The 16771-nt window shown below is 43.2% G+C and overlaps 3 protein-coding genes across 3 annotated transcripts in view; 1 reads left to right on the top strand and 2 right to left on the bottom strand.

Moving 5' to 3' along the window:
* calcr (calcitonin receptor) overlaps positions 1-4888 on the bottom strand; it is a 36769-nt gene extending 31881 nt beyond the window's left edge. Inside the window, exon 1 of the mRNA XM_037474911.2 lies at positions 4446-4888. The gene's annotated coding sequence lies outside the window, so the exon portion shown is untranslated. The remainder of the gene's footprint in view (positions 1-4445) is intronic.
* A 5505-nt stretch (positions 4889-10393) lies between these two features.
* Positions 10394-12337, bottom strand: tfpi2 (tissue factor pathway inhibitor 2). Its single transcript, XM_037474518.2, has 5 exons — positions 12187-12337; positions 11806-11976; positions 11452-11631; positions 11028-11201; positions 10394-10780 (listed from the first exon to the last, which is right to left on the bottom strand). Exons 1-5 carry the CDS (start codon positions 12257-12259, stop codon positions 10701-10703), a joined length of 678 nt encoding a protein of 225 aa, XP_037330415.1. The 5' UTR covers positions 12260-12337; the 3' UTR covers positions 10394-10700.
* Positions 12338-12996: 659 nt separating this feature from the next.
* On the top strand, positions 12997-14545 carry gngt1 (guanine nucleotide binding protein (G protein), gamma transducing activity polypeptide 1). The gene is made up of 3 exons (XM_037474547.2): positions 12997-13482; positions 13600-13698; positions 13927-14545. The coding sequence occupies exons 2-3, from the start codon at positions 13603-13605 to the stop codon at positions 14050-14052; spliced, it is 222 nt and encodes a 73-aa protein (XP_037330444.2). The 5' UTR covers positions 12997-13482; positions 13600-13602; the 3' UTR covers positions 14053-14545.
* The last annotated feature ends 2226 nt before the right edge of the window (positions 14546-16771 follow it).

Consider the following 16771-nt stretch of genomic DNA (forward strand, 5'->3'; position numbering starts at 1 on the left):
GGCCAGCAGGAAAACTAAAATAGCACCTCAAAAAGGTTTTGACCCCGAGGTAAAGAAACAAAGAAAAACAGAGACAAATGAAAAAAAATACACCCCAAACCAGGAGCGATAAATAGCTAGTGACAAAGAGGTAAGAAGAGTAAAGCAGTCGAGCGGGGAGCTTTTCAAGAACAGCGTGTTATGCTGCGAATCACTCGCTCTTTTTACAACAAGCCCCTGAAGCCTCATTCTGAAGCCCCTGAATCCCTCTCAGAGCCTCAAGAAGAGCCCTGCTGCTGTTCTGACTCAGTGTTAGAACTTTAAAGGCCACGCCTGCCATGCAGTCAGGGTCCTTAAAGCGTTTTATTCAAGTAGGGAGTTTGTGAATATAGATATAGATTTATTTTTTTGAATATTGAAGCTATATTAAAGTATAGCATGAATCAAGAAAAAGAGAGCAAGCGTGTCATGATATCCAGGATCTAGACGTCAATCCTTTCTGTGCAAATACTTTTAAAAGCTCCTCCAGATTTGCAGAGAAATGACCCAATGGAAAGCCCAACAAAATTAAATATAATGTGTTTGAAGGAGGAGACCACCATTACTACCTCCATGGTCAGCGAAACAGCTCGGATGCCACCGATCAATCCCAGGAACCTTATTGAGGGGGGGGGGGGGGCGGATTACACTAAGGCTTAAAAGCCGGCCCCGTGGTTTAGGCCTGAAGCCCCAAAAATGAGCTGCAAAGGAAATCAGTGAGTGGTCTGGTAGTCTGGGGACATTGTAGTAAATGAGAATCCCCTGATGTATCCCAGCACACACACACGAGGGGGAAAGTACTCCTTAAACTACGTTAATAACCACACTGGGTTTCGCGAGGCTCAGCGGGGGGTCTTCGAGGAGGGCCTGATGTGCCGCTCTTGCTGTTGATAGAGATTTCTCAGGGCCCCAAAAATGGGTTTTCCGAATCATCGACTCCCTCGTTGTCACAATATTCCTGCCAGAACTTCTAAACGTCATTAATTAAAATGTGATATCTAATGGTATCTGTACAGACGCTTAAGTGTAAAGAGGAGCTGAGCTATTCATTAGCAGGGAGCAAGAAACAGCTTTAGGGGGACTGCAGAGTACATTTTGTTACATTTGGACTGAGCCAGGCTGCTGTTGCCCCTCTTACCAGTCTATATGCTAATCTGAGCTATGTGTACCTCCAATTCCTTGTTTCCGCTGACACGTAAAGTCATTTATTCAGTTGAAAAAGCAAGGTCCCATGAATAAAAGGTCACAATCTGTATGCCATGGTCAGGACAGGGACACACCGATTCATCAGCAATGTGTGGAGAGCACCAAACCCAGAGAATCTGAGCCACGGATATTTCCTCCCAAATGACAATAATTGATGCACGTATCTGGATTGATCCAGATCCCTGGCAGATGAACAGTAAGGAAGATCTTAAGTGAACACAGACAGAAAGCAACACAAGCAACAGCCTGTCACTGAGGAGATTAAGGACTGTGAAAGGTTAAGACCCCTCGTTTGTTTAGCTCTAAAATTTAGGATCCTGAAATTTCAACCAGACCGGCTTGAATTGCTGGGTAAAAAAAGGTTTTAGATCTTTTTTTAGGATCTTTTAAAGACAAGCCAAAAGGCATATTTTGTCCTTTCATATTGCTTTTGTATCCAACCATATGATGTGATTTTGATGACCACAAGGTAAAACTTAAAAATAAATGATGTAGGCCTGCACTTTGTTCCGCCAACAAATGTTGCCCAGGTTTTCATCGGATCGATCGGGGATGTAAGGGAGCACCTTCTGCCATTAGCTCTAGCGTCTTAAATAGCATTGCTGCAAATTCAATTTAAGAATTAGAGGAGAGGAAGATGTAACATGTCGGCGGTGAAAACATTAAAGCATCACAAATACATCTGCAACCCATGTCGTCGGTAAGCCCTCGGCCACTTACTCTATTCTAGAACCACCTATTGAGGCCGCGTGGAGTGCTATTTGCAAGAAAAAAACTGTTGAAAAAACTGACAGTTTAAGCAAAGTCATCTGGAGCTTCTCCTGCTGCTCTTTAAATGTCCTGATCAGCGGCCGCTGTACGACTACGCTAGCATGAAACGAAGAGGTAGTGGCTGACCTCTGGCTCTGACAACGCAGTCCTATTTATTGTGTGGTGGAAAAGGTTGGATCCGTCTGATGAATGAATGGCCCGCTTGCATGGGAAACCCAATGTGGGACATTTCAGCTCGAGAGGCTACATTATGCGGTTTCTTCTCCTTTAAGGTCTTTCCAACTCAACGTAAGTAGACACACGTGACAGCGGACTTGTTCAAATCATCCAAGGTTAAGACAGCTCGCGGGCCAAAGTCGAGCGCTTTTGCACATTTGCAACTCCGGGGGGCCACAATCATGTTAATTCACATGATACTTAGTTGCACCGGGGAGCGTCACACAGCAGGATAAGTATAACTCTTATTCCCACTATGTCAATTCAGCGTTGTGTTCGCGAACACAAAGCCCAGGCCGGAAGAATCAGCGACATTTAGGGTCATTGTATGAACCCATGAATAAAATATGAAGCACTAGCACGATTAATATTAAGAAATAGGAACAACCGGTGATTAGTCTGCCGACAGTTTCAGAGTGATGGGTGTGTCTGTGTCTGTGTGTGTGTCTGTGTGTGTGTGTGTGGGGGGGGGGGGGTTGTCGGACTGGGTATAGCCGCAATTTGCGTCCATGTGGCCAAAACCTCAAGTAAGATACAAAAGCACAAAGGTACTGCATATGCATCTCTGACACGCATTCATCTCCTCATTTCGGCAACAAAAACAAAAAGCTTTAAAAAGCCATTCCTCAAATACTTGACCCGGTGATATAGCTAATGGAAATCTTCTTTTTTATCTAAATAGTCCCACCAAGCGTCTGTCTTTCCTTCTTTTGACCCTTTCGTGCGGACGCCTCTGACCTCTCGCTCCTGTCTCCTCAAAAGTGGAAGAAAATGTTCAGCTGTCTCTGACCAGGCCGAGAGCCGCCGGTCACGATGCCAGCGGCACGATGCCAGCAGGGCTCCGCACGTATAACTCAGCCCCGTTTGTGCGCACCTCATCGCGGCTCTCCGTCTCATTCCGTGCCATATCTGTCTCCCCCTTTTCCTTTTTGACAGCCTCACCCTTTTTCTTTCACCTTTTTCCATTTTGACAGCCTCTGTTGCTATTCCCGTCTCTGTCTGTGTTGCACAGTGCGTGGGAATGGGTATGTACGCGCTGAGGAGCTCTCATTCCTCGCAGTCACGCGCCCGGCTTCACTCACCGTCGTCCCCTGTGATGAACCCGCCAGAAGGCGCGGTTACGTAAACACAGAGGAATCCCCAAAAGAAGGATCCCGAAGGTCTGATTCTCGACCGCAGACTGATCTCAGGCTCGCAGCATTTACTAAGGATTTTTGTCTTGTGTGGTTTACCGGCTTGTGGGCCCATTGGTTCAATAAAAAAGAATGCTTGTTTTCCCCCTTTTTCATGACTGAGCTGATGTGATCGACATGAGGGTCGAACGCACGAGGGCGGGTTTAAAGCGGCGTCAGGGGAGAAGACGAGGAAGTCCTGGGTGGGTGCCGCTCGCGACACTCAACAGTTCTGCAGCTTTACCTTAGATGCAGAGTCCTTTACCGTTGTGATTGAAACCGCGTGTGCAGAAAGGTCACGTGCAATGACCTTTGATCTGTGTCACACCTTTTTGCATTACGCGTCGCCTGATTGCTCATTTATGGGTTTGTCATAATGTTTTTCAGTATTTAACATATTTTCTTCCCCATGTCCCCCCAAGTGAAAGCAACATAGTGTGTGTGTGTGTGTGTGTGTGTGTGTGTGTGTGTGTGTGTGTGTGTGTGTGTGTGTGTGTGTGTGTGTGTGTGTGTGTGTGTGTGTGTGTTGAAATGCAAGTCAGTGAATCAGTGAATTTCAATTAGCCGGTGGATCACTGCATCACATCCCAGGATTCCTTCAGAAGAAGCCCCCAAAACCACGAAACCACTGAATGCTCTTTGCTGTGTGCTTTCACTCATACAATCCTAAACTGATGCAGGACGCTTCTCAGCTTTTGATTGTTGTTTTTTTAAACGTGCATATACATTAAGCACCATAGACAAATGTGCGCTAGAGTATGAGTCACATTTTCTCTCTTTGAACAAAACAATCTTTAGGTTGAGCTATAGATTTAAACACGTCATCTACAGGCGACACACAAATCATCATTTTACACCGTGGAACACGGGAAAATGAAAACCCAATTGACCAGTGACGGGCATCACGTTCTCATGATCCTCCATCACTCCTAAACATGTGACCCGCAGTAAATTAAATTGGGATTTAAGACCCTGCCGGACACGCTGCACATGCGGCTCCCTCCACGCATGACTAATCTTTACACCAGCAGTGACCTAAGAAGTTGAGACGGACGCACTTACCTTGAACAGATTTTTGGAAGCAGCAGCAGCAGCAGCAGCTCCGGTGGCAGATGCTGAGGAGGTTCAGAAGGAGCCCGCCGCCCCACTCGCAGCTTCCTCCGCTCCTATTTAACCCGGCGCCGAGAAAAACTTTTTTCTTTTCTTTTTTTGCCTCCGCGGAGATAAAACCCATAATAAGAATGAATCAAATGCTTCCGCCGAAGCGGCTTTAATCAGGTGTGTGTCCTGTTTAATGAGGTGAATCAGTGAGCGGCGGGGCGCGCAGGAGAGGAGCGCGGGGCGGGCCGCCGCTGTGCCGCCGCTGCGAGAGGTGCCAGTTGACTGGCCGGTAATCCGAGTGCGTCTAACTGCCTCCCGTTTAATGCGGAGCCGCGTGAGGCCGTGGAGCTCCTCCTCGCCTTGTCTCCGTCTCCGTGTGTCTCGGGTTCGTGCAGAAGCGGCGTGTGCGCGCGCCACGCGTGCGCGCCGCGTTTGCGCCGTTCCGGACAGCGGCGTTAAAACAGACGACATTTTTTGAATTTCTAACTTGAGTTTTCAATGAATTCGAAGGGACGTCTTTTTCTTGATTACTTGATGAATATCTTAAATAAAAAATAAATAGACTTTACATATTTACAGGTTTTAAAGTATGATTATCAACTGATCCGTGTTAGATTTTGTCAGTTTACAGATAGCCTAAAGATGTAGATGTTTTCAATCAAGATTATATGCTTAGTTTTAAACTTGTTAAAGTTTTTTCTACTAAAATGTTAGGTATGTTGTTATAATGTTGTACTATTACATTCAAACCATTTTGCTCATGGAAAATCAACAAAATGCGCTACCGGAACATTTCTGAAAATAAAAATTCTTCAAATCCTAAAATTGTGATTGGCTTCCAAATGTGATGACGCAAAATGAGGATTTTGTTTGATTTGAAAGGCTTCCATTGGCCATTCCAGCCTCTAGTAGCGCTCTGGAGCTGTTTTACAGTCCCGCCAATGGTGTTACACCTTCCCCTGACCACCAGGGGGCGGTAACGCAACAAGATGTTCAGACATGCAGGAAGACAGGAAGAAGACTGATGTAAAAAATCTGACATAGTTCAAAAATCAGCTTTGCAAATGTTTTATATCATGGTGGGTATCTTGGTGATTAACATTTAATGTCAGCATAAACTTTTTTTTGTTTTGAATATTTACTTGAAACGTTACTTTCCCTCTTCTGCAGATTGCATCAGCGTCACGCTGTGCAGGGAGGGATTGACCTCAACTAGAGAGAGAGTAACTCTAAACAAGACGCTGAATATCTTCGGATCTACTTTTAAGTGGAATCATAATCAGCAGTGCTCTCTCAAAATTAAAGTGACCTTTATTAACTTGGAATGGAAACACAGGGCATCCTTTCATGAGGATTTTTCTTAGATGCTGTGACCTCCTCATGGTTTATTCAGTAGAACCTTTTAATCATCACTCATCGTTGATATCGTAAAGCTTCAGAGTACGCTTCCCACTGGTCAACTCCTTAAAAGTCTTACTTTACTCTTTAATTTAGGGTTAAAGTAGGGATATTATTCGTTGTTGCTAGTGTACGTGGGAACACCTTTGGGAGTACCTAAAAAACAGGACTTTTTCCTAATTTCTTTATTTTTTGTTGCTCAATCTTTACACTTAATTATCGGCTTCGGGTCTGCAGTTTCCTGCCTCACAAATTCACGTCATCTCACACCCACACACACACACACACACAGAAAGGTCAGTGCATGTTGTTGCATAGTCAGAAGTCATTAAAACACATTATTAAGGCGTCATCTTTAAAATCAGGGGATTTGCAAACAAACCAGCAGAAAAGACAGAACATCCACGCTGGAGGAGGAGAGGAGTGGACAAACACAATCTACCCAGAAATGTCAGTCATCTTCCGAAAAACAACACCGACCTGGTCAGCTACATTTGACACACGAGTGAATGAGATTAACCCCTAAATCACGCTGTGTAATGCATGACAGATAGATGATTGATAAATGTTTTGGTTGAGGCAGGTCCACGCCCCGTTAAAAGGTATTCTGAACAGTCGTCCCATACATCCACCCACATTTGGAAGTCCTGCTGCTGGTGGTGTTGCGGCCGCTGAATGCCCTCATTAAGGTCAGCTGCAGTGTCGATGGAAAGGGAATGAGAAAAATGGAGCTGGAGGGATGCCTGTTGTTGAGAGACATGCTGAGACGGGAAACTAGCGCATAATGATACGGGAGAAAAAGGTCATGGGAGTTTGGTGCCAATGTTGGAGGTGCCTGTGCACAGTGTAGAGCCAGCCAGACTTCACTGCAGCACGTTCTGGCATGAAGAAATGGGATTTTTGGAAAATGAGGCTGGAATGATTTTTACCGCTAAAGATGGACGAGTGTTTCTACTTTATCTCAATTAAAGTTCTCGATCCTTTTTTTAAATTGATGATTTATAGAGCGTCTAATATTAAAAAAAGACAGTGTGAAACCACACACTGTTTACTGGAGGATGAATGAATGGCTGAAGTCTATATAATATAGAAATATAATTCCGTTTTTGTTGGTGACATTTCATTCATGGATGTGTGCTGTTATGCTCCCCATAGTGAAACAAGGAAAGTGCCCAAGTCTCAGTAAAAGCTTTTTGGTTCCATCCCTCTCCCCCGTTTCTATGCAACAAATTGTCTCTAATAATCATTGTAGTCTTTGCTGAGACATGTAGCTGTAAAACTTAATTCAAGCCACACGTGTCTTTAAATTGCACACTAATATCTCTGGAAATTAAATCAGCAAATAAAACACCAAATAGCAGGCAGGCAAAGTGACTGTTGTTAACCCATTGATTTTAAGCTCATATTCTTGCTAAGTCACCAATTCTTTTTTATTTTTCAGCAGGTTTCACCGATATTTCTTTTCCCCCAGTTTGCCTACAACATGTGTATTCAGGGAATGTTCATCTCACTGGTTCAACGTGGGCAGAATGCTTTGGCTCAGCTTTATTAGATGTTGGCTACTATTTATTAAAAACCCATTATCAAGCCAATGTGCCACGGTGCATGACCGGAGAACTGCTGATTGGGAGCATGATGTAGCTGGGAAACTGCATTATACAGATTACAGGTGCAGAAGAAGAGGAAGAAGCTCCTGCTCAAATATAAATGTAAGTATTTATTTTCCTTTATTTTCAGCGCTTTTTAGGGCACAGAAAACAACAATCATCTGGCTTCTGTGAAAAAAAAGTCATCCTTATTTATTTGTTGTGCTCAAATCACTTTTAATCATCCCAACCTAGATGGAAAAGGATTCTGGCACATTTGCAGGAGGGTGAAAGCTGTTGATTTATCTGCAGCTTTGAGTCATCGGCTGTGGTGCGACAGTATTGTCAAACCACAACAGCATAGAAGGTGGTTACAAATAAGACCTGTGGACCCAGGGTTGGATTTGGTCAATATCTTCTTCAAACAAAATGTCCAAAATACAATAAGTTACAAACAAGTCTGTCACAATGAATTAGTATTCACCTCCAAAAGTCAATTACTGCACCACTGCAGCAGCCAAGAAAGGGTGGAATTATATTAGGACTTTTGAAGGTAGCAAAATGACTATTATTGAACCTCGTTTGCATGCGAACAGGCAACCCTCACAGTGAAAAAAGGAACCTTTTTCTCTGTGTATTTTTCTGCAAATCAATGGATAATCTTTCAAGGCTTCTTACACAACTCGACAGAGGTACAGAGCTGTCACAGCTACTTGTGTTCTGCAGCCAGATGGACAGATGCACCCATCTTGGGTGTGTAAGGGGAAGAGGTGCTGGTCTGAGCTGTTTCATTTTACCCAACAGAGGGAGTTGGATCAAGGGGCGTCCATCCATCTCCATGTTATGGCGTGACGTGTTTGGTCCACAGTTTAATGCAGCAGTTTAGTAAAGTATCACATGATCAATTTAACAGAGCAAGTGTAATAACAACGTTGCCCATCAATCTGAAGACAGGGCTGCTTTGTTTGCTGATTACACCACAAAAGGCTATCTCCTATCGCGTTTTTTTGGTTTGGGGAAACTGGGGCATTGAACAAGATGAATTCATCCAGGGCAAAAACTATCAGATTTGGTTGTTGCTAGGACCTGTGTTGCTGTATAAGAATAAGTGCTGCTGAGTCACACCTGAAATGCGTGGCGAGGGTCTCTCCAAGAGTCCACAGCACAGAGGGAATAAGAAATTGTATCTGCAGTACTCTACCTCCATTAAAGCAGTCAGAAACTAGCTAATTTACTGGCCAGGTTTGATACTAACTGTGATTTTGTGTTTGTATTTTAGATAAAAGATATTTACATGTACTTGTATTGCAAGATAGTGTCAAAGTTGCCTTTTTTGGTCTTGTTAGATGTGTGAATCTGCCACTAGGAGGCACTGCTGGGATGCAGTGTATTGAATGTATATTTAGTATAATGTTGATTGTTAAATTAGCATTGCCATGCTTCATCTCCAGTAAGTATTTAATATTTGATCAAAACCTACATTAAACAGACATTACGTAGTTTAAGGTCAGTGTTTTAGCAACTCTTAAAATCACAAACACAAAACAATGTTACTGTCTGACAAATAGTCAGAGCATACTTTTATTATATTCCTTATCATTCTAAATGCAAAGTATTCTTCTTTGTTAACGTCCACTAATCACTGTTGAGAATGAGAGAGCCAATTAACATACCTAATGCACTGCAGCTAATGAAATAAACAGAGCAAGATCAATTCATCTGAAGCCCACTGGACTAGATCAGATCTCTTACAGCCACTATTATATTGCCACCCATTAATGGTTCATGCAAGAGCTTTGTTATGATTAAAAATTAACCATCTGTGCCCATCTGTATCCTCACAAACATTTGTCATATCTTTTGTTGATTGAAATGAACCGTAAGTGGTCTGGTCAGTGTAACTAGAATCTGCAACAGACAAGCAGCTCATATATCACAGAAATATGCTGCACAGCATCATGCCTCATTTCGTGAATGGCTTTTGACCTGTACCTGATGAGGTGGGATTTCATTTCTTTATTGAACATTATAGGTTGGAAGAGTGAACCCTAAAGGGCAGTAAGTCAATCATAATGGTTAATTTCTTCAAAAGCCAGCACTGGTGATGATTTTAGAAACGACGATGCTTTTGAGAAACCCGACAGGATGTCTGAACAACATCCTCACTCATTTACCGAGGATGATTTTGATTTAACTTCTTATTTATACCCAAGCAAGACGGGTGAGCAGATACCTTTGATATCCTCCATAAATATTTATTGTCTGAAAAATCACTCAACGCTGTAACTATTCTATTAAGGGAAGTGGAACAAAGCAGAGATTTAGGACGGTCACTTCTTGAACCCGTCTTTCCCTTAATAGTCAGAAAGCTATTTGATTTCTCCTGTGTTTACATGAAGTATTATTATCTGCTATTATTCTTTCAAGAAAAATGTACTTGATAAATTACCTTTGGCAAAAAAAAATATGTGTGCAATAGCTTCAATGTTCTGTGCATGGATCCATTCCCGATTGCACTCATAATTGAGTGCGTTGTAATAGGATTGCATTATAATTGTTATTGGAGTATTATGATTACATTTTGGTTGTCCTGCTGTTTCCTTTCCTCTAAACGTGCAGAAACGCACAAATGAACTGGTCGCGTTATCGTTTACTTCCTGATTCAAAGCTGTGCAGAGGCTACCGAGATTAGCCAGAGTGCCTTGCAGAGTATTTCCAGATAAGGAGGGAAGAAAGCAGCATTAGTCAGGAATGGACGAGGCCTAGAGCTGCAGTATAAGTGACAATGCAAAGTGAGAAAATAAAGGAAACAGTAAAGCCTGTTTCGGTTTTCTGCACTTTTGTTACTATATGCGACACTGCTGTGGTACTGTCATCCCCTTGAAAGTAAAAAAAAGGCAGGATACTTCATACAATTCTGTATATTTTTTATCAAAATCAATGTACTTATAAAATAGTTGGGAAAATAAACATGTTTGTATTGCTTATACAACACATCATAGACATATACAGTATCAAAATACACAATCAAGAACATTAGTGCAGTGAAAAACTTCATTAAAATCACATTTGAAGTTGCTCATAAAGCATTACATATGCATACTGTGGAAATGTGCCACTACGAATGACTCCTCTAGTAACAACAAAGAAGAGCTGGTCAACCTTTTGGCACAAAACCGTTAGTTCATCATGTTTCCTAAAAAGGGCTTGTCCAAGTGAGGGTGGCAGACATCTAGGGCTGTAAGAAAGTGATCCCATTAGACACTCGCCTCATGTGACGACCTTTGACTTGGATTCCTTTTTTTTTCCCTCCTGGAACAGAAAAGAAAACATACAGTTAACAACAGATAATTATGAACTTTTATTACGATGCCTACACTTGGTCTGTGGTCATTACAAAGCAAATCTAACTTTCCAGTCAGATTTCCCTTGGCTTCCTTTGATAATGAAATCAGCACAGCATTATTATTTATCTCTTGAATCTAACTGGCGACCCAAATATCGTCCTTACTGAAGGGCACGTTGCACTCAAATGATCATCTCCGGTCATCGCACGCACCTTTAACACAAACTTCCATGCAGCTGCGCTTCGAGACAAAATTGTTGCTGCTCCCTCCGCAGCCGGAGTAGATGAACTCGTCGCAGGTCTTGGTGGCTGTGTTGTAGTAATAGCGAGGAATGGAGGCCGAGCACCGGCCTTTGTCCAGAAAGTCCAGGCAGAGCACAGGAACAGCTGTGGAATGAGACACGCAGCCCGGGTCATCGCCTCTGTCGCAGAAATCTTATGCCTCAGCCATCTTTATCCGATGTGCAGTCTCACAAAAGGCGTGACAGGGCATTATTTCCACTGTGACTCGAGCGCTTAGAATGAAAGCGTGTCTGGTATGTCAGTGCTTTAGCACCGCCTGGTCCACGCGTGCGCAGATGCCGGTTGAGCATCACTTCAGGAGGACTCGGGAGGCAGCACGTGGGACTGTACTCACTTTTTCGTGGGCCGCAGTACTCCTTGCAGGAGGTGAAGTCCGGGAAGCGGTTAGAGTTGCCTTGGCAGCCGCCGTAGGTAAAGGGCTCACACCGCATGGTGGTCATGTTGAAGAAGTAGCTGCGAAAGAGGGCGCGGCAGGGTCCCTCCTCTTTGGGAAACCTGCAGATTTGGGGAACCTCTGGGGGCAGAACGGCAAAATGTGAGTTTAGGATCAGATCATCATGACAGAAAATCACCAACTTTAATTAGAGGCTAGATTCAAATTTACATTCACGTTTTTCTTAGTAGTCAAAGTAACATATTATCAAATACAGGAAGTGAAGCAATCAGCTTTTTGAAGGTTAGGACTTACTTGGGATTCTGAAACAGGATTTATGGCACTCCTCATAACTCTTAAAGTTGTTGGCATTCCCCTGGCAGCCTCCGTAGTAGAACATCTCGCACTTTTGGGTGACGGTATTGTAGTAGTGGCGCTCAATGGATCCTCTGCAAGGTCCCTCGTCCACTTGAAGCAGACACGCGCCTGAAAGCAGCAAAGAGGACGTCACCAAAACACCAGAAGAAGCTTTAACGCGCCGCGCGTAACGGCTCCAAATGGCGATCTGTAACCGCGTCGTGTCCACACGCGGGAGGTCATGGGATGGTCAACAACAGGAGGACAGTGAAGCTTTTTTTTCTTTTACAATGTCTGTTTAAATGCTAAAGAAACGAGAGAACGTGCAGAAGGATCTACCTGAAGGAGACAACGCCAACACGTTGTAAACCGAGGAGAGAAGTGTGAACAGCGCTAAAGTGCAAAACTCCATTGTCGAACTTTGGCTCAATCTGTTCCGCTTCGCCGACCATCCGAGCCACGTCCTCTTTTATAGTCGGGGAAGCTTGGGGGCGGGCATACAATGACTCATTTTCAAATTACTGCGTTATTGAATTTGAGTGGTGATGAATTCTTAAATGACATCAGAGGGGCTCGCTTTGTACGTTGTGACATCGCCCGGAGAGTTGTTGGCTGTGACTAAAGTCTGATTATACACAACTCAAACGACGCAGGAAAAAGTTTAATTCCCGCAGCTTTCGCTTTTGGGATCATGGTGATGATGATGATGATGATGATGACGATGGTGATGACGAGAGACCCAGTAACTACGCAGCATCTCTAACTTATTTTCGTCTTCGAAAAAAGAGACCAACGTTCTTGTGAAACATTCACACAACTCACAATTTGTCTGATGCAGCCTGCCAAGATCCCACGTTACACACGTCTGACTGGATCTGGCACGCACACACACGCACACACACACACACACACACACACACACACACACACACACACACACACACACACGCACGCACGCACACAACCACTTTCTCTTAAAGCCTCAAAGCAATGTTGCCTGGTTTCCAGCCTTTTGGTTGATGTTATCTCGTGTTTTGCTTAATAATTGCAGCAACCACCCAGAGTCTTTCAGGGAAACAGCAATGTGTTGTGCCATCAGACACTCGAGCTCCCCATTCCTCCGACTTAAAAGCAGCATTCAATTTAAGAGAAAGCTGCAGAATAAAATCTCTTTCTGTTTACACATATCTGCATGATTCCATCCGACTGTTTTTTTCCCAGCTAGAGATAATTGTTGTGTTTAAAAATTGTTGTGCAGTCACGTTAAGAATATGTCTCCATTTTGACGGGTGGAGGCTAAATACAGATTAGTCTTATCAAAGTGAGCTGACACATGAAGCACCACCCTTCCGCCCATTTCCGAATACGAGGAAGGTGTCAAAACTGCCCACGTCCAAATTGATTTACAACTACGACTTCTTGTTCTTCTTGTATAATTGTAAAGAAGCCCAAAAGACACCTGTGTGATTCACAGTCCTGTTTGATAACCTACTTCAGGTAATGTCTTGCCTGGTTTTAATCCGATTAACGGATTAGGATTGTTTGTGCAGATTACTTTATAACCCAGCCTGAGGCGGAGGAGAGGGATTCCTCAGAGAGATTCCCGGGGTGAAGGACGGCTCCTTGTAAGCATCCGTGAGTATTCATATTCTTTCATTTGACTTTTGTGGAGGTCAGAATCCTTTGTGACCCTTTATCTCGTATGGCCATGAATGTTTTGCATAAAGGGCAGAATACTTCCTTTTCTAACAGAGAATGCCAGTCATAAACGTAGATGAGCTGACGGATAAGGACAAGGCTGTCATGGAAGTAAACCAACTCAAAACTGAAGTGAAACTTGAGAGGTGGTTGGTAAGTTTTATTGTATCTTATTTTTTCACAGAGGCAATGAACATTTCAATATCTTCAATGTTTTCAAAGATGCCTGATAATGAATTTAGCTTTCTGACTTTTTTCCTTGACAAGCAAAACAATAAGAATTTTAAACTTGTTACAAATTGCAACTAATTTAAACAGAATTTAGAGCTGAAATACATTTCTGGATAAGTGTCTCAACCCCTTTCTGTTAAATCACCCCAGACCTCTAAATGCTGTGAGGAAATCAAGGACTATATTCAGGCTGGAGTGGAGGAGGACACCCTCGTCAAAGGCATTTCAGAGGAGAAGAACCCCTTCAAGGAGAAAGGTGGCTGTGTCGTCTGCTAAACTGAAGCCAAGGAGCTTTTCATATCTTAGATTAGCACCCAAGGACATGCTTTGCAGACTGAAAAGGCGCGAGGGACATAATAGAGAAGAAAAAGGATAAAACCTCATGAGCTCCCATGTAAACAATTCCCCTTCTTCAGGACAGATTCATCACATCATAAATGTATTCTTTATAGATAATAAATGAATAAAGGTTACATTTGGCAAGGATTATATAATGCTTCTTTCTCGTGTTGTGTATGTGAGCAAATGGGCCCATGAGTTGTTTCATGTACTGAATTAAATGTGCTTGTTCATTTTCAATTGGGGACAGACAGAGAAACAAATACATCTTCATAATTTAACTCAGTTCACAGTTCACACCTATTCTTAAACATCAAGTTCGGGTGTTTTGTTTTATTTTTTAGTTAAATAGGCGATGAGGTGCAAAAGAGAACATGTATGTTGTTTTGTCTATAAATAGTAAAACAAATAAAATGAACCACTGATAAGCTTAAAAAAACAGATCTTTTCATGTTTTGCATTTTGATATTTATTCATGACCCCGCACGTTGCTCCTGGGATTCTCCCTTGACAGATTCTTTAAGTTATGAATGATTCATGCATTATCTTATTGGTGGTCTGCATCTTATTGATATGAAACAGTCCGGTATCTCACAATAGAAAAGAAGGATTTACTTTGTGACCCTTTGTGAAGGGCACCAACCTGTTGTGAGGCACTACTTTAATACTGTGAGTGGTAGACTCTTTATATACACTCACCGGCCACTTTATTAGGTACACCTGTCCAACTGCTCGTTAACACTTAATTTCTAAGCAGCCAATCACATGGCGGCAACTCAGTGCATTTAGGCATGTAGACATTGTCAAGACAATCTCCTGCAGTTCAAATCGAGCATCAGTATGGGGAAGAAAGGTGATTTGAGTGACTTTGAACGTGGCATGATTGTTGGTGCCAGAAGGGCTGGTCTGAGTATTTCAGAAACTGCTAATCTACTGGGATTTTGACGCACAACCATCTCTAGGGTTTACAGAGAATGGTCCGAAAAAGAAAAAACATCCAGTGAGCGGCAGTTCTGTGGGCGGAAATGCCTTGTTGATGCCAGAGGTCAGAGGAGAATGGCCAGACTGGTTCGAGCTGATAGAAGGGCAACAGTGACTCAAATAACCACCCGTTACAACCAAGGTGGGCATAAGAGCATCTCTGAACGCACAGTACGTCGAACTTTGAGGCAGGTGGGCTACAGCAGCAGAAGACCACACCGGGTGCCACTCCTTTCAGCTAAGAACAGGAAACTGAGGCTACAATTTGCACAAGCTCATCGAAATTGGACAATAGAAGATTGGAAAAACGTTGCCTGGTCTGATGAGTCTCGATTTCTGCTGCGACATTCGGATGGTAGGGTCAGAATTTGGCGTCTACAACATGAAAGCATGGATCCATCCTGCCTTGTATCAACGGTTCAGGCTGGTGGTGGTGGTGTCATGGTGTGGGGAATATTTTCTTGGCACTCTTTGGGCCCCTTGGTACCAATTGAGCATCGTTGCAACGCCACAGCCTACCTGAGTATTGTTGCTGACCATGTCCATCCCTTTATGACCACAATGTACCCAACTTCTGATGGCTACTTTCAGCAGGATAAAGCGCCATGTCATAAAGCTGGAATCATCTCAGACTGGTTTCTTGAACATGACAATGAGTTCGCTGTACTCAAATGGCCTCCACAATCACCAGATCTCAATCCAATAGAGCATCTTTGGGATGTGGTGGAACGGGAGATTCGCATCATGGATGTGCAGCCGACAAATCTGCGGCAACTGTGTGATGCCATCATGTCAATATGGACCAAACTTCCTGAGGAATGTTTCCAGCACCTTGTTGAATCTATGCCACGAAGAATCGAGGCAGTTCTGAAGGCAAAAGGGGGTCCAACCCGTTACTAGCATGGGGTACCTAATAAAGTGGCCGGTGAGTTTATATATAGATAGTATACATTACCATTCAAAGTTTGGAGTCACTTACAAATTAATTTTCAAAGAAAGCACTGTTTTTTTTTTTCTATGAAGATAACTTTGTTAGAAATGAAGGTTATTCCAAGCGAGAAATTGCGAAAAAACAACAACACCCCTACGACAGTGTGAACTCCTCCCTTGAGAGAACAGCACAAACGGACTCTAACTAGAGAAGAAAGAGAAGTCGGAGGCCCCGGTGCACAACTCAGTAGAGTCTCTAGTTAGAGAAATAGATGCCTTACAGGTCCTCAACTGGCAGCTTCTCTAAAAGCTATCCCCAAAACGCCAGTGTCAACGTCTACAGTGAAGAGGCGACTCCGGGATGTTGGCCTTCCAGGAAGAGGGGCAAAGAAGAAGCCATATCTGAGACTGGCCAATAAAAAGAAAAGATTTATATGGGAAAAAGACAGAACAGAGACATTTGAGAGAAAAAGATGGACAGACAAAGTTGAGGTGTTTGGATCACACAGAAGGACATTTGTAAGACCCAGAACAGGTGAAAAGATGGTGGAAGAGACACCATATGTCACAGTGGAGGTGATGTGATGGTCTGGGGCCTCTTTGGTGCTGGTAAAGTGGGAGATTTGTACAAGGTAACAGGGATTTAGAATAAGGAAGGCTCGCATTCCTTTTCGCAACGCTATGCCATACCCTGTGGACAGCGCTTGATTGGAGCCAAATTCTTCCGACAACAGAACAATGACCC

The sequence above is a fragment of the Pungitius pungitius genome, chromosome 17 (genome assembly GCF_949316345.1).
Source record: "Pungitius pungitius chromosome 17, fPunPun2.1, whole genome shotgun sequence".
Classification (NCBI taxonomy): domain Eukaryota; kingdom Metazoa; phylum Chordata; class Actinopteri; order Perciformes; family Gasterosteidae; genus Pungitius; species Pungitius pungitius.